Raw genomic sequence first — 27,391 nt, 5'->3', positions numbered from 1 at the left:
AATATATATCCCTAACCTTAAATTCCTTCTTAAGCACCAAGAATATTTTACTCAGTGTAGAAATTCACCATTGCCATTGGCTTCTTCAGAGCTTAGTAGTGCACATTTTTTCATCGTGACGGGCAAGCAGTCACTGTAAAAGAAAGTGTACTTGTTTTAATGAGCACTCTTGATTTTTTTCCCCTTCTTTTTAATGGAATGCCATCTGTATGCATTGATCCATTGAGCTTGTCAGTACATGTCCCTGTCACTCCTCAAGGTGTATGGGAACAGCATCTTATAGATAGACCACTGGACAAATCAGAAGAGTGGATTCCCAACCCACTTCTTCCACTAGTTATTTGACTTTGGGATATCACTTCACTTCTCTGAACATCTAGCTTATCTTTTATGAAGGAACAAACTAGATCATTTCTAAGGTTCAACTGCAGTGTTTGGTAGATTCTCCAGCCTGTTGATCTCCTTCCTAATTATTGAGTACCAACTATGTGCAATATAATGAAAGCATGGTAGAAGTTTGGAGGAGGAAGGCATCCAGAAAAGGAAACTGTATGAGTAATGATATGGCAGTTTGAAAGTAAACATTCTGCTGAGAATGGAGCATCACTGAGTATCTACAGTGCATGGCACTGAGCAGGTGGACAGGAGATTGTGTGGAAGGACAGTTTGGGCTGAGTTTAGAGGACCTCCATAGTATGTACTGCACATGAACGGACACACACATACATTACCCCTTTCCAGGATCTCCTGACTATCGCTCTTCTTACTTTGGCAAGCAGATTAACTGCCAGGATTAAGTAGATTTGTACGTTTGAGAAGGAATTCCTTCAAAGAGATGGGGTGCATCAGGTGGACTAGAACTTTTGATCCCATTATCAGTATCATTTTGGATTTTAAGAGTTTATCACCCCTCTTGGCTGTGACTTCTTGCAAGACAGGGATTTTTATGTATTCTTTCTTGAATTTCCAACAGCAAGCCTCGTTCCACCATAGTTGGTGCTCACTAGTGAAAGCTTGTTGCATTGAATGGCTGCCTAGTTACATTCCTAGGGGGAAAGAAGGTAATTTTTCTCATGTACAGTAAATAGAGGAATTTTGTTTAAAGGAACTACCAGTAACAAAAAAACTGCAGTGGAAAAATTGACAGCCTGGATCTATAATCTAAGTGACCTGACAATTAAAAGAACTTATTACTGTGTCAGCCTGCCAGATGGATCTCCTTGAAATGTAACGTGCAGTGCTTCTGAACACGATTCAAGTGCAAGCTTCCTTTTCTCCTCGCTTCATGTTTGTTGAGTTTGGGAAAGAAGCAGTTTTATTTGAACTAAACCCACTCATCTCAAGTGTGTTTAATGACAGCAGTATGTGACAGATAAAATAAAATCCTACGGCCTCATTTGATGTTTGTTTTAATTCCAGACCTTAGTGGAAAGAGACAGGATAAAATGACGTGGTTCAAATAGAGGAGTTAAAACAAATTATCTATTATTCCAAACTTATCTATTTCTCTCCAGGGAAATTTAAAAGGTCAAATAATATAGATAATAATACTGGTTGTAGTTGAGATTAATGGAGTGCTTCATAGCTTGTAGAGTGGATATGTGTTCTTCTTACTCTACCTTCACATTGAGTCTGTGAGTTTGCCTGGCCAGACACTATCATCCTGGTATTACACGTGATTTTGAGTGAGTGCCCCAAATCCTAACTGGGTCTCATTCTTGGTCCTTTTGATTTTGAATCCAGTGATTCCCTCCATTGATCAGTGATGGCCCACCAGTCACATGTGTGTGCAGTACATTGGAGGACATAGGGTCAGTCGTGTTTCTTAACTTTATGGAAACACTATAGGTATGGAATATGTGAATAAATTATCATCACAACATATTCCAGCAATCATAAGTATGTAGAATAGAATTTAAAAGCATTCCTTCACTTCCCACTCTGTTAACTTCTGCTCTACTCTTCTCCAACTCCATTCTTTTCCATAATCAGTATTGTTGGTTTGTCATGCATCTTTACAGTCTTTTAACAGTACATAAAGACACATGCCTATGAGCATGACTATATAGGTAATATTTATTTTAAACACAAATGTTATATTATCTCCAATTTGCCCTTTGCTTCCAGATCTTTTCGTGCCATAAACAGATTTGCCATATCATTTTTAATACCTGTCCTCTACCGCATAGCATGAGTATACCATCACTTGTTTCTTCTACTGTTGGGCATTAAGGGTTGGCATTTCTTTATTATAAATATTAAGATGAGCTTTCTTACATGTATATCTTTGTGTGAATCTAGAATTAGGCATCCAGAACTGGAACTACTTGTTTGGTTAGGTTTTTTTTTTCTTTTTTTGACTTTTAAAAGATTTATTTACTTATATGAGTGAGACAGAGAGAGCTTGCAAGCACGTGAGCTTGAACTGGAGGAATAGGGAGAAGCAGACTCCCTGGCTGAGCGGGGAGCCCAAGGAGGAGCTTGATCCCAGGACCCTAAGAGCATGACCTGAGCCAAAGGCAGATGCTTAATTCACTGAGCTTCCCAGGTGCCCTGTATCTTCTTGTTATTTTGAGATTTATTAAAAGTAAGTTTCAACCATCAGCCCCAAATGTTAGAGTCTTCATATTAGCTACCGTTATTGAGCTGAGCTTCTACTTCGTTACTTGGGGATGTGCTGTTCAGACCAATCCAGATACTTCTCTAAACAGTTACTTGTGGCCACGAGAGTAAATATTGGGGGGAGGTTATTTTCCATGGCTCTGTGGTTTGGATACAGGTGCTCGCTATGGAGGAAGAGTAAGATATTCTTCTGACAGTTTTGTTTACTTAAAACAGCCACATTCTTCACTCAGCTAGAATAAGGTATTTAGTACAATAAAAATGTCGACTTTAATCACAAATGAGAAGGGTACAATGCACTAAAAAGACCTTTAGCTTATTCTTTGTTAAGAAACAAGAGTTTTGCATAATCAGGCTTGAAAAATATATGATTCAACCTTTGATACTGTTTATATGATCTAAAGGTCCAGAGAGTTCATTCTACTCCCAAGCTTCCTACCTCTTGCCACCTTTCCTAGCTGCTTTGGACTGGAGGTAATTAAAAGGAGCTAAAACCTGAAAATGTGCCATGGAAGAGAAAAGAGCTAATCTGAACAGTTCGTATGGTGTTACAAGATTGCAAGCAGACATGCAAAGTAAACTGTCTCTGTCCCCTTCCTTCCTTTTTCCTTTTCATTGTGTTCAAAGGCTTCATTATATTTTAAACCATGATATGCCAATATGGTCAGAATCATGTTTGTCTAACTTCTTTTAAAATAAAGAAATAGTTCCTCGGGTCTGTTGTAGTTAGGTTCTTTCAGGTTGCTGGAAGCCAAGTTGCGTTCAGTGTTACCTTGGTTGACTTTACCATGTCAGCAGCCAGACCACCAAGCCGCACGGAAACCCAGAATATCACCAAGGACACACCACTAGCTGTTTTTGTCATCCCTCAAGAGTAAACCCCCAGTGTTTCCTTATCCAGTGGGTCTCCACTCCTATGGCCTAGCTTCTCTCAGTGTTTCTTTCTGTTTCCATTGCTGCTCCTGTCAGCGATGCTCTGTAGCCTTCTTTTGGACAGGACACCATGATCTTCACTCTGTAATGTCCTCTCCTGCCTCAGAGCTAAGCAGCTCTGTGTATCTCTTGTTTGCTCTCCATTCTGCTTCTGCTACCAGCAAGCTATGCCGTGCCCTCAAATGTGTGAAACAATGAGGCCCATTATTAGAGCTGGTTCTTCTCCAGTACAAATTGGGAAGAAATTCTTCCTCCAACACATCTTCTGTTGCCGGTTTGGGTTCAGTCTCTCATCTAATTAGTTGTGGCCAGAATTCTGAATTACCTATTACAAAGCTGTGGGAAATGTATTTCTTAAAAACTAACAAACAACTTTTTGAAGCTCTTAACCTTAAACAGAGCTGCGGATGTGGTAGAGACTCAACCTTTCTGTGTTCCTCTTCTATCACAGTGGGTTTTTAAGTTGGCCATATGGAAGGTTTTCAGGATGTAGGATTCAAGTCCATGGGTTCCAGAAACTCAAGAGCTGTAGATTCTGTTTCTGACATGGTTCTAACCATGGTGCAACATTCTTTGAGATTAGCTCTTCTCTCTAGGCTTTATGTTTTTCTATCTTTTTGGGAAGTTTGTGATTTAAAAAAAAAGGGGGAAAACTAGCTTCAGAGAAGAGAATTAAAGCTGACCTCCCACTACTCCCAAATCAAAGTGAGATTTGGGTTCAGGTGCTGAAGGGGAGGGTCTCATGGACTGGGAGCTGTGTAAGATGCTAGTGAGTGTGGAGGAGGAAGAGAACAAGGGAATGCAGTTCTGGAAGGGGCAGGAGAGGTGGGAGCAAGGACATGAATGGGAACACAGACATAGGACATCTCTTCCTCTGTTCCTGCACAGAGAGGAGTCCCTTAACAGAAACAGGTTATTGTACAGAGGGTCACTAGAGGGGAAAATGTATGCTACATAACTTTGCTCTTCTGAACAGAAGAAAGGGAAGTGAGGTGCACAGAAGTGGGCCTGAGCGTGTGTGAAGACAAGAAAATGTAGATGGACCTTTTGAGATATGCAATAAATGGGCTTGTGTAAAGGTGGTGGCGCCACACTGAATCCCCCCTGAAACTTGATCGTCAAGTTTGCACCATTTCCTGGCTTTTTCAAGAATACATAGAACCCCAGAGCCACCAGAAAGAAAGAAACCAACAACATCAAGAATGACTTCAAGATAAAGGTCAGCTAGAAGGCTGAGTGAGCATTAATTACTGTGCTTTCAAGGGACACACTAAACAGTGCCACTCCTTTCTATCCTTGTTCAGAAGCTATTGAGAAAGAGAGGAGGCAGACAGATGGAGACCAAACTGTCAGTCTTGGGACCAATAAAACTGCCTTGGCTGACTTCATTAGCTTTAGGTCAAGAGAAATTACTGCTGTTTTCCCTCTGACTGGACAGATTTGCCCTCCTGAGAGTGGTCAACACTGGTCCCCTGCAGGCTCCTCTTGAGGTGGGATTGCCCCACCTCCAAAGAGCTTGGGAGTCTGAAAAAGCAGAGAAAAGCATGGTCTTGCCTGCAGCATGCCAAACAATACCTGCCCTGTTCTTGTCCTCAAAGTTAGCAATCACTTAGGTCACTGGACTGACTCCTCAATGAGTTTTTCATCAGAAGAATGTGTGTGGCACAAACATGTTATGAATGTTTCTCCACAGAAGTCCCCTCCCCGTGGAAAACTCTAGAGCAAAGAGTGAACATCTCCGCTGCATTTAGTGACAGCAGCACTCAAGGTAGTGATATATGAGCCTCGCCTCCAGCCTGGTACAACCAAATAGGACTTCGGGGACCAGGTTAAGGTGGAATGAGTCAATGTCTTATAAAGGCAAAGAGACTCCCGATGGCTAAAGGTAGATGACTAAAAGGACATATCCTAAGCTCGGGTGGTGATATGTGGAGGTGAGTTCTGGAATGTAGCCAGGTGCTGGGGATTGCTGAGTTGACATGCACGGTCAGTGTAGTTGGAAGGAAGGAGGGGTTATGAAGTCAGGGTGAACTGAATATCTGAGATGGGATTTCTCCCCCATGTTCCCAAGTTAAAAAATTCTGTAATGTAGAGACTTGTTCCTTTCATTTTCCTATTGCCTTTTCCTTGGCTCTAGATCTATGTTTCATCAATACTTCGTTTTCACTGACTGTAGTTTCAAAAGTATAACAGATCTACTCCAATGTTGGGTGGCACTGTCACCAGGTTTATGTTACCTGAAAGACAGCATGGCCCGTATAATTACTCCTAATGTTTAGATTTCCACAAAAGCTCACATGGGGTTGCCTCCAGTGTATCAGTATCACGTCACCATCCTGTTCCCTTATCTGCACTGAGATGTGCTTACTGTGACAGAATCTAAAGTGATTTTGTAAAATCATCACTTTGGCTGCTCCAGACAGTAAGAGGAATGCTTTCTGATGTGTAGTTGTGGTGAAATTTAGTTAGCATGTAACATGGAAAATTTCCCATAAGAGACAATTAATGGAGGAAATTACTGTCATTAGTAAAGATTTATATTTCAAGTAATGCGCACATCTTAATGACTCTTTAAGGTATGTAAGAACAACTTTTTGTACTTACCTTTTTTACAGATTATAAAACTAGCAGCCAAAGAGATTTAGTCAAAGCTCATATAGTGAAATCCTTGCAGGAGAAACTGGCTCCCTTGACACTTCTACATTGCTTATACCATCACATCAAATGTCAAATTCCTCACAGATGCCCCTCTATACACAAACACACCTGAGCGTATAGGGCGAGTATGCTCCTGTCCAAGTAAGCATTACTTCAAAATGCCAACATCCTTTAAAAGAGATGAATTAGCAATATACACACATTCATCATACTTTACAAACTTCTGATAAATAGAATTAATGTAACAGTGAGCCCATTAGAAAGCAATTGTGGGTATTATTAGAACCTTTAAAGGGTTTTGTTCTATTTCTGTCTATTCAAAGCTAGTATTTCTAATAGTTTTCTTAAGACCCTGAACAATACTTTTATTTGTTTATAAACATGTTGTCAAGTACATATTGTGTCTCTTGCATTTTGGAGAAAGAATTTGAAGAACCAAATAGAGTAGAACACATTTAATATTAATATAATTGAAAGCATTCAATATTTGATGACTCAGGACTTTTACTATGCCTCAAGGTTATTTTTATTAACATTATTGGAAAATGTATGGAGTTTCCTTTACTCACAAACTTCCAGATTTTTGCAGATACGGACAAAGCTGTTGGCCAGAATATACAAGTCATTTCTACCTGCTACTGAGAGGTGGTGTGGGTGGAGGATTATATACTGACATGCAGGATTTAGAGACAAAGCAATTCTGGAAGAGTTCTTAACCTGTATGTGAGAAAGGAAGCTTTTATAGTGTAGTTAATAGAAATTTTCATATGATTACAAATGGATTAATAAGGTTTTTTTATATTCTCAGTAGCTTTTCATCTAGCCAAGATCTCTGATGAACAATTAGACAATTATAGAATTGTGTTTCTTTTTGATCTTTTCTTACATGATGTTAAGGGATTTATGTCTTGATTTCTTTTCCAAATAATAAATATGTTAGAATTCCATGGATCGTTTGGAATATCACATGTCTTGACTTTCATATGGAGGATCAGGACACCTCAAGCAATTTTTCTGTGTTTGAAGTGTTTTATATGTAGAATAATATTGTTTTAAAATGAGCATTGATGGTGACTGTATGTACTCTTTTTAATCTGTGTCATATTTCATCTCAGCTTTATTAACTATTTAATAATCAAGTTTTGGTCATATTACAGTCACATCTCTAAAAGTTTCAGTGTTTCAGCTTTCCTCCTATCACAATACATACTGCATCCCTGGATTTTTCTGCTTGGCTCGAAAAGCCATGGTATCTCATTATGTAAGTTACACCAAGATTGCCACTAATCATATTCGGGAAGCTAACGATAACATATGCTTGAGTTGTGGGTTTGGGTTTTTTTTTAATATCATGCCATGAGATATGATACCAAATCAGATCTCTTTTTTGCTTTTAATTAGTCAGCAACATTTATTTAATGCCTAGTAAGCTCAGAGCAAGGAGAGTGGTGAGTGGAGATGCGCAGAAAGTAGATCTAAACACAAATAGATGATCATTTCCAGAATAGCTTTCAGTGTCTTTATGAATACAGAAAACAGATAAACGAAAGGATTAAGAAAACTTAAAAGCAAAATCTAAATGAGTGCAAATTGGTCTGGTAAAAACCAAGTTATATAATTGCAAAGAGGATGCAAATTAAGGAAATGTCTAAAACTGTTCTCTTTCTACTTTTATTTTCATAATACTTTGCCATAAGGATTATTAGAAGTCAGAGCACCAGTCACTTCAGGGAGGAGAATTTCCTGGTTCAGTTGTATCATTTAGAGAAGTGAACCTAAATCTTGATAATTCTGGGAGAGTTGAAGCTCTAGAGCTTTATGAATCCCTCCTTGTTCATCTTTCTTTGTTATCATTAAAAATCTTGTAACCTTGAATAAGTGACTTAACCCCTCTGTGCCTCAGTTTCTACATCTATAAAATAAAGATGGAAATAGGACTGATCTCCTAGGATTGTTAGATGAGTATTAAATGTAGAAAACTGTATTCTATTCTAGGAAGTACCTTTTTTTCCATTAATATCTTTGAGATTGAAACACATCCTATGATTGGTATGATGAGAAATCATCGTGTTAGAGATTCACTGGCGCCAATTATTTCTGTCTTCATGACAAAAACATAATAGCGCATTTTACCGTCAAAAGCATCATCATGCCTGTGTAAAGTGGGCTTATTAGAACAGAGCCTGGCATACAATAGGTCTTACAGAGTGATACTGTTATCAGTATATGAGTACCATACTTGTGGTTTATAAGATATTTGTTCCTAATATTAGGGATTTCTGCAGTAAGACAGATATATTTATGATTACCTGGTCTATACTCAAGTAAATAGGGTCTGGAAGACTTACTAGTGACTTCACAACTGGTGAGTAACAGATCGAGGTTATAAATTCCAGTTGTTTTATGTATTCTTCATTCATGACAACTAAGTCCTACTATGTTGTATGAACTTTGGGTACTGGGATTGATTAAAGGATTAACTAAGGCAGATGAGCTGCTTTCTCTGGCTGATGGTAGATGCTTGAAGAGAAGCTAGGAGAATGTAAAGACATAAGCAAGAAGCCGGTAAACAAATTTGGATAGTCAAACAGGATAAAAGGTACAAATGGGGTGGGTATTTGGAGTGATGCTTACTGAGAGGGTCAGGTAATTCTTCTCAGAGGAACTGACTTCTGAAATGACACCTCAGCATCAAATTGATAAGGCGCATTTGCAGAACAATTCATGGGCTGGAGGGAGCATGGATCCTTTAAGGAAATAGAGTGAGCCAGGATGGGCCATGAGAATAGATGCCTTTGGTCCTATTGATAAGAAATAGATAGTTGGGGGGATCCCTAGGTGGCTCAGCGGTTTAGTGCCTGCCTTCGGTCCAGGGTGTGATCCTGGAGTCCCGGGATCAAGTCCCATATCGGGCTTCCTGCATGGAGCCTGCTCCTCCCTTTGCCTGTGTCTCTGCCTCTCTCTCAGTCTGTGTCTCTCATGAATAAATAAAAAAAATATTTTTTTAAAAAAAGAAATATATAGTTGGGATTTTAGGCTTCAGATTGCATATGCTGAGTTTTATCTCTGAGGAGCAATGAATTTGGTTATTCGTTAACCATACTATATAAGCTTCTGTTTGCAGGTGGTACTTCAGGGAAGTCCTTGCATTATGAAGAGACATGTGAGCACATGGACTGTTTTCTTTTCTTTTCTAGATGAGTATGCTGAAAAACAGAGATATAAAATTATTTTCCCTAGTAAATTTTCCAGTATCATACAGTACTAGTGATATCTAGTTGAGTCACATACTTACTCCTAGGAGTCAATTTTGGAGGGTTTTTAAAAGCTTAAAATCTTCCAAGTGGAAATTTCCAATACTATGAATCCTTAAGTGGTAACTCTTCATAGTCTATGGAATTGTTCCATAAAAGAAATCATTAGTGATTATTTTCCACTTCTGTGGTTCTTTGGTGTTGCCTCTTGTGGTATCAGCCATTTAGAAATATCAATTCTGTCTTGAAATAGCCCATCAAATAGTGACTCATATCAAGCCAAGAGTTTATTTATTCCTCTTTTCATGATTAGCAACACCTGTTTAATATGATCGTGTGTGTATGTGTGTGTGTGTGTGTGTGTGTGAGAGAGAGAGAGAGAGAGAGAGAGAGAGAGAGAGATTTATTTCCAAATATATTTCTAACTTTTATTTCTAGTATTTGGTGTGTGCACAGTCCATACTCCTAACTCTAAATCTGGCTTCAGCTATGATATAAATCTAAGTCAGATACCCTTAATGATATTGATTTGGTAGCAGGTATTCTTTTGGGATCCTATCTCCATGATCTTGCATAATTTGCTTCTTTTACTGAACCGAATTTTTTTACTTATAAAATGTGAATGTTGAAATAAATGAATTTTCCAGCTCTATGATTTATGATATCACTATCAATTTACCTACTGAGGAGCATCATATAAATTGGTCATTTGTGGAAAGTGTTCAATGGCTCAGAATCAGGCATAACAGTTTACTTTTATGAAATTTGGGCAAATATAATTGGACATTTTATGTGCACCAGGATACATATTAAGGATGCAAGCAGTAAGACCTTTGTCCAGCAACTGGGAAGTGAAGCTTCAGTGAAAAGCACAGATTGGTAACTCAGTCTTTTTGTATAACAGACTTTTTTTGAGATATAATTCACTTACCTTATAATTTCCAGACTGAAATTATTTCTAAAGGAGGTAATCAGTACATTCACTCAACAAATATGTATTGAGCATCTGCCATGCACCAGGGATTTTCTAAGTGCTGGAGTTATAGACACAATAGATGTATAAAACCTAACCTCTCACAGAATGTCCCTCAATAGTCTATTTTCCATATGGTGTTAGAGACATATATTCAGGATCAGCAAAGGGTACTCTGGGAACACATGAGGTAGATCATGAAAACCTAGTCTTGGTAGACGTAGAGACATTTCTGAGACGTGGTCATCTCTAAACAAAAGTCTGGGAAACCCATGGGAGTTTGCTAGGTTGATGACACAGGAAAAGTAAGGTGGCGGGGTAGGGGTGATTCTGGAAGAGGAAAGAAAATGTACCAAGGGGTCACCTGGGTGGCTCAGCTGTTGGGCATCTGCCTTCAGCTCAAGGTGTGATCTTGCGGTCCTGGGATCAAGTCCCACACCAGGCTCCCTGCATGCAGCCAGCTTTTCCCTCTGCTTTTCTGTGGTTCTTTGGTGTTGCCTCTTGTGGTATCAGCCATTTAGAAATATCAATTCTGTCTTGAAATCGCCCATCCAATAATGACTCATATCAAGCCAAGAGTTTATTACTTTTTTCATGATTAGCAACACCTGTTTAATATGATCGTGTGTGTATGTGTATGTGTGTGTGTGATTTATTTCCAAATATATTTCTAACTTTTATTTCTAGTATTTGGTGTGTGCACAGTCCATACTCCTAACTCTAAATTCTGTCTCTGCCTCTGTGTGTGTGTGTGTGTGTGTGTGTGTGTATGTGTGTGTCTTTCATGGATAAGTAAGTAAAATCTTTAAAAAAAAAATGTGCCAAGGCACAGAGGTGAAACATAAGTAAGCCACCATAGCTCAGTAAGGTTAGAGCATGGGACGGGGGCAGTTTGGAAGGACAATTTTTGTGGGGCCAGAAGGGCAGAGAGTCTGTCAATGTGTGCTTTTACAGAGATGTGTTTATCCTACTATGAGGTCATAGAGAAGGATGATGTCAACTAAAGAATGTGACATTTGAATTAGGTCACAAAGGATATCTAAGAGTGTTTTGAGATAAACTACACATAGTCCAGGCAAAATGAACTGCAATTGCAAAAATAAGTGTGTGTAAAAGAATGGTGTTTTCAGCTTGACAAGGAATTTGAAGTAGCTGGAGAATGAGGTATGTGGAGCAGAGAAAGAATATAGTCAAAATAATACATTGATGAGGTTTGGAAGGGCAGCTTATCAACGGATGCTGTGGAATGCAGTGAATTTGTACGTTGGGCTCTTAACCTGTTGGCCGATGAGGTTCTTAGGAGCAGCATTCTGGGAGAAGACTGGAGCAGTGAAGGTTTTAGAAAATACATTAGAAATTTGCTTTAGGGGCACCTGAGTGGCTCAGTTGGTTAAGTATTGGACTCTTGATTTCATGATTCCAGGGTCCTAGGATCAAGCCCTATCTGACTCCATGCTCAGTGGGGAGTCTCGCCCTCTGCCCCTCCTCCTACGTACATACTCTCTCTCTAAAATAAATAAATAAATAAATATTATTTTAAAAAGTATGCTTTAGAAAGATAACTTATTCTGGATATACTTCAATTGGAGCAACTCTGGATTGTGAATGGAACTCAGAAGTAAGTCACTGTATTGTTTAGGATACAATAGCTTATCCTAAGATAAGCTTATACTAGCTTATCTAGCTAGTGTTTTACAAGAACTCTACTGATCGGTTACCCTTTGCAACAATGGCTGATCATTTTCAATATTAAGAAAGTATAATTAAATAAAATGCATGGGATGATAACCATCAGGCATTGAGAATTTACTGTCAATACTTAATTCTTACTACAACCCAGTGAGGCTACCTGACATTTCCCTCCATTTTACAGATGAGACTATGGCTCAGAGAGATATAGCTTGCTGAATTAGCAAGATGCAGAGCTGGCATTTTAGCCAGTATGGTCTACCTCCAAATCTAAATATTTGAATTGATGACTGAATGCACAATGAAAAATACTAACAGTAACTGTGTTTATGAAGAGAGATTTTGGGTAAAAGGCCTTGTTTTGTTTTGTTGCAACTCACTGATTCAATGATGTTATTTCCATTACCTTGATCTAAGTTTAGAACATTTCTTTTGCTCCAAAAAAGAAATTTCATACCGATTTGTAGTCAATCTCTCTTCTCCCCTCCAGCCCTACGGTAACCTCTAATTGACTTTAGTGGAAATGTCTTTAAATGAATGTAACTTCGGTTTAGTGACAGTTTGTTTTGAATAGTAGCAATCTGAGAGCCTAATTCGCTAATTTAGGAATATAAAACAGTTTGAACTTCTAATTTCTGATACTTGCATGCAGTTAGTGTTCTCTATTCATAATCTGGGGCAGAGAAGGGTACAAATGCCAGGGCCTGTACAAATCACTGGTCATGTACCCATGAGTAAGACTGTCCCAGACCCCACCCTTGAATTCTTTTGGAGAGACAGACATATAAAAAGACAAATTATTGAATGACATTGGGAAATGGAATTCTTCTAGAAATCCTGATGCATTTATTGAAGGACTTGTGTTAAACTTCTTTCTGCTGGAAGTCATTGAGTTGTTTGTAAAAATCTAGTATATATGAAGCACTTGGAATGCTTAGCATTTTGAGAGTAAAATCCACATCAATTTAAAATATAATAAAACTTCCCATCCAGAATAGAGTGGTAATTGTCAGGCATAAAAGAGCCCAGCTTAGAGTAGCTTGGAGGACAATTGGTCTCAGGCAGACCTTACCAGTTAGGACACTAGTACACAAGTAACCATAATGCCTGAATTACTGTACCTATTTGGTAGCACATATATCTACAACAGCTTAAAGTAAAAATTGCAAATGCACCAGATTTGATCAATCTTAGTTTTTCTTTCTCTTATTCTCCCAGACCCAAGTTAAAAATAAAATCTGCCTGCCTCATTTTCCTGTGTGTTAGTAGGATTAACTGGAGTTCTCAACAGGAGAGCAATAGTTGTAGTAGACGACATTGTATAGTGGGTGAGAGCCCGGTAGAGATAATTATACAGTCACTCCCACTGTATTACCCTTCAAAGAAACTGAGCCTAATATTCTCCAAAGCAATTTAACCAACTTCTAAAAAAATGTATAAGATATTATTTAGAGAATGAAATAGCTACTGTATATAATCAGGAGGGAGAATTATAGCAAATTATAATACTCATTTGATAAGTGTATAAAGAGCTACACTCAAAGCTCAGTATTGTACCTCCTAAGTAATTGTTCATTTGTGCTAACTGTCCTTAAAATAGGAGAAGAGATAAAGAACTGCTAAAAAAGAAAAAAAAATCAACTGTTAAACTTGTTCAGTAAGATTTTCCCCTCTGGGCATAGATTGAGTCTAATTTCATGCTCTATGAGGATCAAGCACACATTTGGTCTTCATATTTAATAGCAGTAATTTCTTTGCCTTTCCAAAGATAACGTCCATGTAGAAACATAGACATAACTAAGACTAAATGTGTTAAAAATGTGTTTGAAGGTCTATCCCATGTTCATATACATATGGATGTTACATATCTGTGTTCACTGCACACATATCCCAATATTTTCAGAAGATAGGCGTATCTACAGATCTTTCTAATAATTATTTCAAGATAAGCAAAAGGAGGCCCAGACATCTGCTAAATTATCTATTTATATCAAAAGGAGTTGGCAGTTATACAAAGGTCAATTTAGCTTTGGTTTGCTTTAAACAAATAAGAAGCCCAATATGTAAACTTTAAGAGACTTAAATCTTTGTACACTTTCTTTAGAGAGTTTTGGTAGTTTTGGTGCCCCCACTGTTGGGGAAAGAAAAAGCTCATCTAATTACTATTATGAGATGCCTGACCTCATATTTGCTGAGAGCAGTTGCTCTAAAGATGTCAACTACCTCAGACAGAAAACCTTAGAGCCTCCACTCACTAGTGTGTCCTTCAGTATGCAGATTGATCTCTCCAGCCAGACTCAGTTCCTGGTTTCAAAATGGTTATAATAATACAGAGCCTGCCTCATGCAGTTGTTATGAGGAAAAAAATCAGCAATACATATACATAGTAAAGCACGTTGTCTGTAGCATACTTCTAGCTCATCAACTGAAGTCCTGTAGTCAGAAATTAGTGATGAATTTCTGTTACTGAGGTGGCAATCAAGGCATGAGTGTCATTGTCCCACATGAACATCGAAACTTACTTGGAAGAGAATCCTGGAGACCAGTGACTTTGGTCATTGCCCTTGTAGGCCCAGAGAAGACAATGTGTGTTTTTATGTGAAAAAAACAAAAAACAAAAAAAAACATGGAAGTCCCATGATTTTCATTTGAAAAGTGGTTTAAAGGGTTGAATTTGAATAAGAAGAAGCTTTAGGAATGCTTCCATTTGTTTCAGTTATACTTTCCTTTTTAAATAAGAAGTGGGTGACAGATGATAAAAGAAATACTATGTCTAAATAACTTTTTAAGACATTTCTTTAAATAAGGATATAATAAAAATGCTAAGTAATAATAAAAATACCATGTCATCATTTTTGTAGTAGCGTTTCTTTGTTTCTGGTAGTGCAGTAACTGATGGTATATTTTATAGCTAGTGGCATCCTTTTTGATGAGATATTATAGGAAGTACTCAGTAAATGTTAGCAATTCTAATTAGGTTTGTGTTAAAATTAATGTAGTAGCTACACTGTCCAAGTTAGGAGTCCTAATGCCTTTGAATTGGAGTAGAGTGTGTTGAAAGAATACCTTGGACTGACCAGAAGTCCAGAGCACTGGACTTGTACCTGTATCAGCACAACTGTCTGAATACGTTCAGGTGAATATGCACTAAGCTGGGCTGAAATTCACATCTGCCAAGTGCATATACCTTGCACTTTTCTTTTGATTATGAGAATTAAATTTGAATAATAGAAGTGAAAGCACTTTGCAAACCAAAGTAAGACTTATCAGTTAGGGTAGCCTAAGTAATGCTCTTGCAGCAAATACTCTCCAGATCGCAAGCCTTATAACAAAGGCTCATTTCTTGCTTATGCTACTTGTTCACTGTGAGCCAGAAGGGCTTCTTTGCAAGCTAAGGAACAGACACTGCTGATCCCCACCTCAGAGTAAAAGAGCTCTGAGGATCTTGACCTTGCAAGTACATGCTCTGGCCTGTAGTAAGTAGCACAAGTGGGCTTCCGTTCACAACTTGTTACCCACAACTATTCATAGGAGTCCCCCTTGCTAGGAGAGTGGTAACTATGCAGAGAGCAGCACTGATGGCTCTTACACTTGAAGTAATGGTAGTTGGCAGTCAGTGAGTATGTCCTATCTATACCGGGCACCATGGTAAGTACTTTCCATGTGCAGGGTCTGTTAAGCCCTCATGCAGGAAGGCATGCACGTGATCTCCATTGTACAAGTGAAAAGCCAACGCACAAAAAGGTAGGCTAACCAGTATGTGTGGAGGAAGCAGGACAGGGATTGCTCATCTATCACATTGATACTTGCATCAAACTATAATGGACTTGAATGCATTTTTTAAAAAAAAACTGGGAAGTTAAAAAGGAACATACAAATATAGTGGAAAATTCTTCTGTTCTGAAAAACAGGGGAGTGGACTAGGTGACCCTTAAGGCTCCCTACAATTTCACCTGAATCAGCTTAAAATGACCTGCCAAAAATAAAAAAATAAAATAAAATAAAATAAAATAAAATAAAATAAAATAAAATAAAATAAAATAAAATAAAATAAAATAAAAAATTCCCATGTTTCTTTTACAGCCTCATCTTCAAAAGCCAGAGACCCTCCTTTGGCCAGCACTTTCCTAGTAGCTCAAGAGAGGGGTGTTGTCTCTACTGACAGGCTGCCCGGGTTTCTGTGAATGTTCCCCCTTTAACTTATTTGAACTGTCTATTAGGGAGATTCAAACATATGTGAAAGTCCAAGGTTATAGTGAACCCAGTTTTATTAGTTATCCATACACAATTATCAGTGCACACCCAGCCTTGCTTGATTTAGCTTTGTAAATTAATCTGGCCCCCTATCAAGCAGAGCTTTGAAGGCAGACTGAGCTCTGTGGGCTTGTGGAACGCAGAACAGGATTCAGGAAACGGAAAGCCGGTGACCAGCCAGGAGCACTGTGCTGGTGGCTCAGGCAGGGCGTGTGGAGGACAGGGTTGAAGGGATCAGTGTGAAGAGAGGACATCACTCATCAATACCGTAGACAAGTTTTCGGGCAGAGGATAAATGATGTGACGGTATTTCATCACTCATGTGCCGCTCTTGCAAGGTAAGGGGGGCGGGGGGGAAGGAGAGATTTGTTGTTAACGTATTATTGTAAAATGATTGCCTTTCTCCCTAGCTAAAACTGTAATCTTGCATGCCACTGGGGTAGCTAATAGGAAAACTGGGCACGCGAGGTCTCTCAGGGGACTGGATGGCTCTGGGTACTGGGCCCTACCACCTGGCAGAGAAGCTGCTGAGCTGGAAAGCATGCTGCCTTCAGCACCCCGGCCTGTAGCAACATCCAGAAGGCCCGGGTCACTGAACCTCCCTGTCTTCTCTCTGAAAGACGTGTATACTCACCGTCTGAGTGCCTCGCAAACCTATTATAGCATTTAATTAACAAATGTTCCTCAAATGCTTTGAGCTCCCCGTTCGGATACATGTGACTGAAATGTAAAGTACCTTTCACTGCCTTATTTATTGCTCCAGCGAACACGCTATATGTTGGCACCGTTTATCTTCATTTTAATTTTATCTCCAACAAATATAGGCATTAATTTAAATCACATACAGAACATAACAGTTTTTATAGAGGCAAACTTATTCCAGTGTGCTGCATTTTAATATCGCGCTTTACCATCTTTTCTCACTTGATTCAAGAATAGTATCTCTTCCTGCCTCAGCATTTAATCTTAGGACAACAGAAACTTTTTTGTGTGTGCGCATGTTCTTGCTCTCAAACTTCGTCTTTCTGGCTGCTTTGCCGTTTGCTGCCTGGAAGTCCTTTTGCGAGTGCGGGCACAGGTGCGGATGATGGGTGGTGGTTCTTTGCCAGCGGAATGTGTCCATGTGGGGGGCGAGGGGTGGCATGGGGGACAGACGACCCAGCAGGGTGGCTTTTTCAGCTGAAGATCATTCTTGCTGTTCACCTGCATTCAGATCCCTGGTCTAATAGAAAGAGAGCCAACGGAAGGTGCCCACCCACCCACCCCCGCCCCCACCCATCCCCGAAATTCACACGTTCAAAGAATCTTTTAAAGTGCTCATTTTTCTTTCTGGTCCTGTTTTTCACTCAAATGGAAAAATTCCCCCTTTTCTTCATAACTGTTACTTTAGCAGTGGCTGAGTCTTTGCCCCGAGGGGAAACTGCTAAATGGGCCTGCTGTATTTATGGCTCTGAAACATTCCAGTTAGCTGTTACACCCTAACCTAAGCAAGGATGATTTCCCGATCCTTAATTTGTGGCCTGAAAAGTTGTGTCCCTCCTCAATTAAGACTTGCCGAATTGCCTCTGACAAGACAGCACATTCCCAGAAGTCAGGGCCGTGGGGACGGTAATAACATGACCACAAGCACAAGACATTGTGATTTTATAAGCCATTTCGGGCCCTCTTCAGAAGCTTCCAGGGTGCTTTCCCTCCAAATTTGTGAAAACAACAAACTCCTTATTTCTCTAGTTTTCTAGGCCTCCAGAATATCTAGATTTAGGGGCATCTGTCCTGTTCCCTCCCCATTTTTTTTTGACAGTAGGGGTTAAAATGTACCAATTACTGTTTAAACTACCTGTTTTAGCCTTGTAACAAACCTTTGAGCCAGATACCATTATTATGCTCGTTTTACAGAAGAGGGAGCAAGGCCTGGAGAAGTTAAATATTTTTTTTTTTTCTTCTGAAATCATACAGCTAAGACGTGGCAGGGCTGGGGTTTTGAATTTTGCCCACTTTAACTAATTTGCTTTTGGTGTAGTTCTCTTCAACTAGAATTCCTGACCTCTTGTTTGATGCTGACTTTTCCCAAACCCTTAATCTTTGTGCTGCTAGGTGGATTTTATCTGTGGCAAGAACACAGTTACCCTGGAAACCCACTAGCTGTAATGGCAATCCAATTATAGCACCACCGCTCTGGTTTTATTAAATTAGCGTTGCTGATGACGTGGACTTCTTGATTGAAGGATGCTGAGAAATGGGTTCTCGTCAGTTGTTCTTGCTTCTGAGGGCTGCTTGGGGTCATTCCCTTCGACTCCGCCAAACCAAACCAAACAAAATTATTCTTTGGGGTATTGATTGGATTTGGAGGGTAACCTCGGATTATCTTTCTGGACCACTGGCTTCCAGCAGTGACTGGAGATGCATAGAAGTGCATAGAAGGAAGCTTGACTGAATTCTTCCAACCTTCTGAATAGCCACTCCCACCCGCACCCCGACAACAGGCTGTTGATTTAGGGCCCTGATCTGAACAGCTGAGGCTCCGGTTGGTTGCTGTTAGAATGGTTCTAATTTGACTTCAGGCCATGAGTTTATATATACCCAGAATTTGTTCAGGAAAAGTCGAAGCTCTTTGATAGTTTATGGCCCTTTACAGATTTCTGATGGGCCAAGAATTTGTTTTGGTTCAAAACGATTAATAAGTTTCCTTTAAATATGTAGGATTTAAGTAGACTTGAGTGAATATGGGCACTGCTCAGTCCAGTGATATGGACTTAGAGGAATGACATTATTGCTACTACTTGGCTGTTGGCCCACTCCCTGAGATGGTAACTGGCAGGCTGGCACAATGTGGTCTTAGCCCCTTGCACATACCGAGCACCAGGCCAGGTGTCTCACCCATTACTTGCCATTGGTCCATCCGTTCTATTATTAGCTCTGTTTTGCAGAGGAGTAAAAGCATAGCTAGGAGAGATGGCTTACTCATCTGCAGGGCTGTTCAGTGAGGTTGACTTCTGAGTATGGGTTCCTAGCTTGCAGTCCAGTGTCCTTTATGCCATAGTGCCTCAAGGTCAGTCTTCTTTATTTCAGATAACAGAGCAGACTAAAACCACCGAATCTGAACTCTTGAAGTTCCAACATCCTGACTGTTTTTGTCTGGAAAAAAAATTTTGTAGACATATCCTTTCTAGAATGATAGGAGTTGGAGGGGAGAAGGGCTGCATCTACTATACACCCCTGAAGAGGTGATATTTCCATCACTTCCTCTGTCACCAGTGAGCAGATTTTCAGAATCAGAAATTTAAAATGATGAAGAGAATTACATGTCTGCACAGAACATTATGTATTCTGTGTTAGCTTTGCCACCTGTAGAATAATCTGTTTGAAGACATTCATTGAAGTTCTTTCTAGCTCCATCACTTACTGGCTTGGTGACCTTAACCAATGTGGTTGATATCTTTGAGCCTCTTGTCCCATGAGAAAAATGGAACAACAACATTGGATGAAAATGTTGAGTTACAAAGAAATAAGCCAGAAGCATTTTTTGCAAAATGGTAACCTCAGTGTAAGTTACGAATGTTATTCTCGCACTCATCTAGTTGTCTCTCGATTCTCCTCCTTTCTCTACCCCAATACTTTCTGGTTGTGTAAATGAATCTGGAATTCTCTGCGATATTCCTATGTATAACTGTAGGGTCTTAGGTTTAAAAATCCTACTTCTGTTTTTATTACTTTGACAATTGCAAAAAAAAAAATTCTTTTTTGCGTTCGTTTTCTCTATGTGAAATGGGAAGTAACACCATCCACATCTATTATATATTTTTCTTAATTAGATACAAATCTCTATATTTTCTGAATTGTGACTCATATTTTCATACCCATATAAGTACGTATGCATATTTTAAAACACTTAAAGGGATATATATACTCTGTTATTTCTGGGGTTATGGGAGATACTACTTCTTCTACTTCTCTCTATATTAAACTTTCTATAATGAGCCTACTTCTCTTTTGTTTTCTATGTATACCCAATGTATATAAATATTTTAACCATTTTTAATATGTGTACTTTTTATAAATTTGTGTAAATATATGTATGTAGGTTTGTATACACATATATGATATTTTGGCAGTATGAAGCACCTTTTAGCAATACACATCTATAAGGACAAATTTATTTATTTATTTATTAAAATATTTATTTATTTATTCATGAGAGACTCAAACTGAGAGAGAGGCAGAGACATAGGCAGAGGAAGAAACAGGTTCCTCACAGGGAGCCCGATGTGGGACTCGATCCCGGATCCCGGGATCATGACCTGAGCCAAAGGCCGCCCAACCACTGAGCCACCCAGGCATCCCTATAAGGACAAATTTAAAAACTATTATTAACTTTTCTCTCCCTCTTTCCTCCCTTCCTCCCTCTCTCCTTTTCTTGTCTTTATTTTTCTTTTTTTTACCTTTCCCTTCCTTTCTTTCCTTTCCTTTCTTTCATCTCTCTGCTTACCTTTCTCTCTCTCCCTTCTTTCCTCCTCCTTTCTCTTGTCATTGCCCAGCGTCTTTCAGAATAGAAACTGAAACAATTTTTGTCTTAAATATAGTGTGTTAGACATACAGAATGAGTCTTTCAAGAAGAGATGACTCTTTCCTGCATCCATGTATCATTGTGGTACTTGAACCTATCTCAAAACAAAAGTATAACTATGATTTTTAGCACTATTTTAAATATTTACTGAGTAGAGCTGCTCTTCTTTGCCAACCACCCTGATGAGAGAGAGAAAAAGAACACTTATATACAAGTCCACTATTTATAGTAACTTACTTCCAAGTTAAGTGACCTTTATGATTCCCAGTGACCATTATGATTTCTTTGCAAGGTATTTGCAAGATCTGGATTCATTAGTTTTTTTGTAGCAACCAGAAGTTGGGTTCTTAGTATCTAAATTTTATGTACTTTATTTTGTCTCTCCAGATGTCCGCTAGGGGTTTGAATTTCATTCCCTCTCCCTAGACTTTTTCTTTCTGTGATATTTTCTTCATCAGTCTGTGTTATGCTGCTAATTGTAGCTATTATGATATTAATTTAAACCAGAGTGAAGATAGCCAGTGTTTGTGTGTTTCTGTGAATTTTTTAGGGGGGGGGGTAGTTCTCACTTTAAGGAGATTGACTTTGGCATCCCTCCCTCCCTTTTTCAGTTTGATCTGTCCAAGGAAGGAGACCACATTTAGTACTTGCTAGTTGAGACGTGTGGTCTACAATTCTGAGTTAGTTCCTCCTCTGGCCCTCTCTCCCTGTGGTGCACTGAGTCACAATGCGATCACCAGCTGCTTATGCTGTTCCTACACACAGCATGTTAGATGGCAGGGTAGCCAAGAATCTGCCTGGGAAGTACTTTCAGGAAATATGGAGACCCCTTCAACACCCTGATCATCTTTGAGTGGCTTAGTGTAGCTGGTATTAATGTTATAAATGAACATCCCTAAATTTGTCTTAGTTCCAGCCCAGATGGAGTTTTGATTTTAGAAAAATCATTCAGTGAAATGTATTTCCTGTGCCTGGTAGTCAATGATCACTTACCAAAAAAAGGGGGTGGTAGGAGAACAAAAATAAACTTGTGATAATTCACATACACTTAACCTTTACTGAGTGAGTAATACCAAAAAGGGAATGAGCGGGCTCTGCTGACCAGCATTTACAAATGGATTCCAGGAATGCTGTTAGAGTTGCCAAAGCAATCTCTGAGTCCTGCCAAAAGCATCCCGTGGGATTTTGCTAAGGGTAGGGAAAGCGAGGGATATGGAGGTGTGCATGCGAATGTGTTTTAAAGCTTTCTTACCCAGCAGTGTGTAGTAGAAAGAACGCTGGCAGAAATCTGGGAAACCTGCTTTCTAGACCTGGTTCCACCTAATCTCCTGATACTGGAAAGTTTATCTACCTTCCTTGGAACTTCAGTTACCATGTGTAAAGTAGGGATGCTGGGCTAAGATCTTTCATCATTGACATGCTGAGCTTCAACTATCCCAGCACAGAAAGGTCATGCATGTTCATTATGTGTCTGTGTGAACAAAACTAAGCTAAACTAAAAAACAACAAAAACAATCACAATTTAAAAAGAAAAAAAAGGGCAGCCTGGGTGGCTCAGTGGTTTAGGGCTGCCATCAGCCCAGGGTGTGATCCTGAAGACCCCAGATCGAGTCCCACATTGGGCTCCCTGCATGGAGCCTGCTTCTTCCTTTTCCTATGTCTCTGCCTCTCTTTGTGTGTGTGTCTCTCATGAATAAAAAAAAAAAAAAAATCTTTAAAAAAATAAAATAAATAAAAAGAAAAAAAATATATATGGTACTTCCGGTTAATGTCGAGCTTCATTTAACAGTTCTAATTATACTTTTAAAGACTTGGATTAAGAGCTCAGGTTCAAAGCATTTTTTTTTTTTAAATTTATGATAGTCAGAATGAGAGAGAGAGAGGCAGAGACATAGGCAGAGGGAGAAGCAGGCTCCACGCACCGGGAGCCCGACATGGGATTCGATCCCAGGTCTCCAGGATCGCGCCCTGGGCCAAAGGCAGGCGCCAAACCGCTGCGCCACCCAGGGATCCCCAAGAGCTCAGGTTCAAACGATGGCTTATACAAACTGTAATACTATATGCTGTACAAGTGACACAGTACCGAGAGATATCTTACCGAAAGGTAACACCATTCTGTCCCATTTCCTATGAGAATAATACTACCGAAGTTGTTTTTTCAATGGATCCTTCCTTTCCCGGTTTTTAGAAATATGGTCCAGTGCATTCACTATTTACTTATAATGGCAGGCAGATATAAACTATAAAGGATTGATGTGTCAGTAATATCTACGACTTTAGCCTCTTCGTGTTTTTTTCTCCATGGTTATTATTACACCTTTTGTGACCCTCTTCCTGATTTTAATTATTTCCTATGTAGAGTATTATGACACTTGGGGTAGCTCTCTCTACTATGTAATTGCTTCCCCCTCCTTATGTGACAGCTGGAACCTTCCAAGGGGTCCAGGAAGTCCCTGACTTATTGAAAGGCCCTTAGGAAGATATACTACTAGTGTTACTGGCTTTTTGTAGGAAGGTGTGTTTCTTCAGAAGCAAGCTCACAGTTTTGTTTAGGGTGGAAACCATAATGCAGCAAGATGCATATATATGGCCTATATACAGTCATGTAGTTACATTGGCAGCCCTTGTGAATGGTTTGTTTTCCGCCTAAAGTTGGTGATCAGCCAGGGTGTGACTGATTATGCCTAGAGAGGGTATTTTAGTTAATGTTTTACCAGAACCAGTAGGAGATAAAGAGATTTAGTTAATGCGATTGTGTGGACTGGCTAAGTAACCCAACATCCACAGGCTGGAATTTTGCTACAGATCTGATACTACTGTCCGCAGGTGGAATTTATTCTCCTTTAAAGGAGCCTCAGCTCTGATCTCAAGGCCTTCCATTCCAACTTTCAGTCAGGCTGGCCCAGATTATTTATGATCATCTCCCTTCCTGAAAGTCAACTGGTTATGGGCTTTCATCACATCCGCAAAGTACCTTCATAGCCGTAGATAGCTTAGTGCTTGATTGAATATCCGGGAGCTGGAGGGCCTAGCAAAACTGACCATCACAGAAGGCTAGCTATTTCCTACAGAAGAACAGTGTAAAGTAGAGAAGCCATGGGCACTTGATGCTAAAAAGCAGGAAGAGCGGAAAAGGTGCAGGAGGAGTTGTGAGAATGCCAGGGTCATCTTTGGGAATGGTGGCTGGAAGTGATGGTAGACACAGACGACAGTAAATGTGGACAGACTCGTGTTCTGTCTTCAGCATGTGGAGACCTGAAAAGCTTTTGCCCACCTGCTCTGGGAGTAGAGCTGTTGTCTGTCAAATAGTTCCTCGTGTTCATTCTAAGTTAACGAACAGCAGAACTGGTGGTAGTTTCTCTTGCATTCTTGAGTTGCAGTTTACTAATATGTGCTTCTTCAGTGTGGAAAGCATCTAAAACACAGTTTCTTCCACATTGCTGTCATCCCCTAGTCTCCTGGCCCTAGCTGTCACTCATTGACCACTTGGCATATGACTCACTCTCTCACCTGTGTCCCAGATTTCTGTCTTTTTGGAAGATCTGAGGGCTTAGTACCCCAGCTTCTGAGCCCCTTGACCATTTATCTCCCGTGACTCTTAATCTCCACTCAGCTGCAGCCACCATTCCCCAGATTACACTCCAGGTCTTGTCATTTCTTGGTTCGTTAATGATAAAATTGGAACAACAGAAACCAAAAACTCCCTCTGAGCATAAGCCCACATTCCCCCATCTCTCAGCTCCTAACTCTGGTCTTCCTCAGGGTCTTGGCCTTCGGTGACCTTTACTTGCATTGGACCACCAATCTTTCTTTCTTTCTCTATCTAATGTAGATTCTGTGGTTCAACCCTTGAGCCCTATCTCCTCACTGCTGACCTTCTAGAGTTTCACTTAGTCTACCTGCCCTGTTTCAGCAGGTACTTTCGGGCCATCTCGCTAAGTTTTCTAGGTTTTTCTACTTTTCTGAATAATTCCTTGTTTCCCGATCTTCATAGCTCCTCTCTGCCACCTCCCTTTGGATGTTGGTTTTCCTTGGTGGTGAGGGGGTGGGAGCATCTTTCCTTGAGTCTGTTCTTATTCTACTTCCCATATTTGATTTGTTGACTCTCACTTCTCTGGCTGTATTATAATGTCATTCTATAAATCCATTTCAGCAACCTTCTTGTATTTAAGATCCAGGTCTTTCTTTTTCTTTTTCTTTCTTTTTTTTAAGATTCTATTTATTCATGAGAGACACACACAGAGTGAGAGAGAGAGAGGCAGAGACACAGGCAGAGGGAGAAGCAGGCTCCATGCAGGGAACCTGATGTGGGACTCAATCCCGGGTCCCCAGGATCAGGCCCTGGGCTGACGGCGGTGCTAAACCGCTGAGCCACCCGGGCTGCCCAGATCCAGGTCTTTCTAACTGCCTATTGGCCAGGTGCATTTGAATGTATCACAGAAAGCTTAACCTCAGCATGTCAAAATATATTTAAACTTCTCCCTAGAATTCCTTCTACTCCTGTGTTGTTAAATGGAAAGCTTAACCTCAGCATGTCAAAATATATTTAAACTTCTCCCTAGAATTCCTTCTACTCCTGTGTTGTTAAATGGAATGGGGTCACCATCTAACTAGCTTCCCAAGCCAGAAGTCTGAGTGTTCTTTCTACACTCCCCTCTTTCCCTTACTGTCAGTTTTACCTTCATGATACTTCACAGACTTTTACTTCTTTCCATCTGCACTGACTGTAAAGGATTACAAATCACCATCATCTCACATGTACTGCATGGCTATCGCATTGGTAATACCCTTCTAACTGGTTTCCTTGTCGCCACTCCCCTTGTGCCCACGTTTATCCACTCAGCTGCGTCTAAGATGCGCATCTCATTATACTGCTTCCCTGTCTAGCACCTTATCTCCTTAGCCCCATAGTATAAGAGAATGATGAAGAAAATAGACTCTGAAATCAAACAGAAATATGTCGATATCTCACTTCCATGCTGCGTGAACTTGGACAAGTAACCATTTTTGATTCATTCCCGTATGTAAATCTAGCACCTTATCTCCTTAGCCCCATAGTATAAGAGAATGATGAAGAAAATAGACTCTGAAATCAAACAGAAATATGTCGATATCTCACTTCCATGCTGCGTGAACTTGGACAAGTAACCATTTTTGATTCATTCCCGTATGTAAAGTAGAAATATTAATAGCACTTTCCTTTTTAGATGTTTTGTGCCTCTTCTGATTTCTTCTCCTACAAGTTCCCCTCCAGTGCTCTGGCCACACTGGACTTCTCTCAGATCCCCAAGGGCATTGAGTTGCCACTGAACAGTCACATGCTATTGTCTCTGCTTGGAACACTCTATTGCCCCGGCCCTCTATTGCCATGTCTCAACATGGATGTCATTTGCCTTGAGATATATTCATCAACCTCCTCTGCTCCTACTTAGTTTTAACACACTTATTTTTAGCATTACTTGGAAGGAAGTTTCTAGGTATATAACTGAGGAGCATTCATGGAGAGCTGCATTTCTTTTCTATCAAGCTTTTGGGGGATTTTTTTTTTTAACAGTTCTCTTTGCTGAAAGAAAGTTCATAAATTTTAAAAGGAAATGTGGTCCTTTTCATTAGCTCCCTTTACCTCATGCTGAGTCATGGATGAGAGAGAATTTGTAGGCGGCTGAGCTGCAGGAAAAGTAATACTGTCATTTACACTCGCAGGCTGTTATGCTTTCCAGAAAACTTTTTCCGTAGGTTGCGAAAGTGATTAATCTGCTGTTAAAACTGACAAAGAAGGTTCTCTGATAAGAGCAAGAATTAAATGAGGGATTTTTTTTTTCTTTAAAAAGTAAGCTCCTTTTTCCAGTTTTAGACTAGAAAAAAAATAGGTTTAGATTTTTTTCCTTTTTTTTTACTTTTGGTCTTTTTGTGTATACATGCAAATTTTGTCATGACATAAAATAATCACAGGATATTTTCTATTTAAAATATGTCTATTTATTGGGATGATTCATGTCTCATGTTTTATATCTGATTATTCTATATCCTGTCCCATTGCTTGTTTTTTTTTTCTTTCATGTTTTTGCATGTGGGCCTAATTTTTAATACTTCCCACATCATCCTACTTCTCAACCCCAGATCTCTTCAACCCACTTCTTTTTTAATGTTAAAACTGGTGAAGACAGTCTAACTTACTTCTGAGATATAAACTCCTGCCTCCCTGAAAAACTCCATCCATGCAATATTTCTACAACAGCATGAAAACTTGAACACAAGTTATTTGGCATTATTGAAACAAAGCATCATTGCCATAAGAGGCTAGAAATTATATTTTTTTCTTATTTCTTATTTTAAAAATGACTGAAATGTAAAGCATTTCCACTGAGTTCTAGCAAACATACCTGTCATTCGATCTTTTCTCTAGGGACCTGACATTTCAGAGAACCTAAAGGAACAAATAAA

The 27,391-nt window shown here is 39.5% G+C and overlaps 1 protein-coding gene across 23 annotated transcripts in view; it reads left to right on the top strand.

The window, feature by feature from the left end:
* LOC121477519 (LIM domain containing preferred translocation partner in lipoma) overlaps nucleotides 1-27,391 on the top strand; it is a 667,092-nt gene that overhangs the window by 361,156 nt on the left and 278,545 nt on the right. The window contains exon 1 of one of the 23 annotated variants that reach the window (XM_041731918.1): nucleotides 16,571-16,721. The exons of the other annotated variants lie outside the window; for them this stretch is intronic. Within the exon in view, the coding sequence (XP_041587852.1) occupies nucleotides 16,704-16,721 (18 nt within the window). The 5' untranslated portion in view covers nucleotides 16,571-16,703. Of the gene's footprint in view, nucleotides 1-16,570; nucleotides 16,722-27,391 lie in introns of those variants that run through there. 23 annotated transcript variants of the gene reach the window in all.

This window comes from Vulpes lagopus, chromosome 17 (genome assembly GCF_018345385.1).
Source record: "Vulpes lagopus strain Blue_001 chromosome 17, ASM1834538v1, whole genome shotgun sequence".
Taxonomy (NCBI): domain Eukaryota; kingdom Metazoa; phylum Chordata; class Mammalia; order Carnivora; family Canidae; genus Vulpes; species Vulpes lagopus.
The sequence above is the reverse complement of the archived record's forward strand: the minus strand, read 5'-3'. Positions and strand labels throughout refer to the sequence as shown.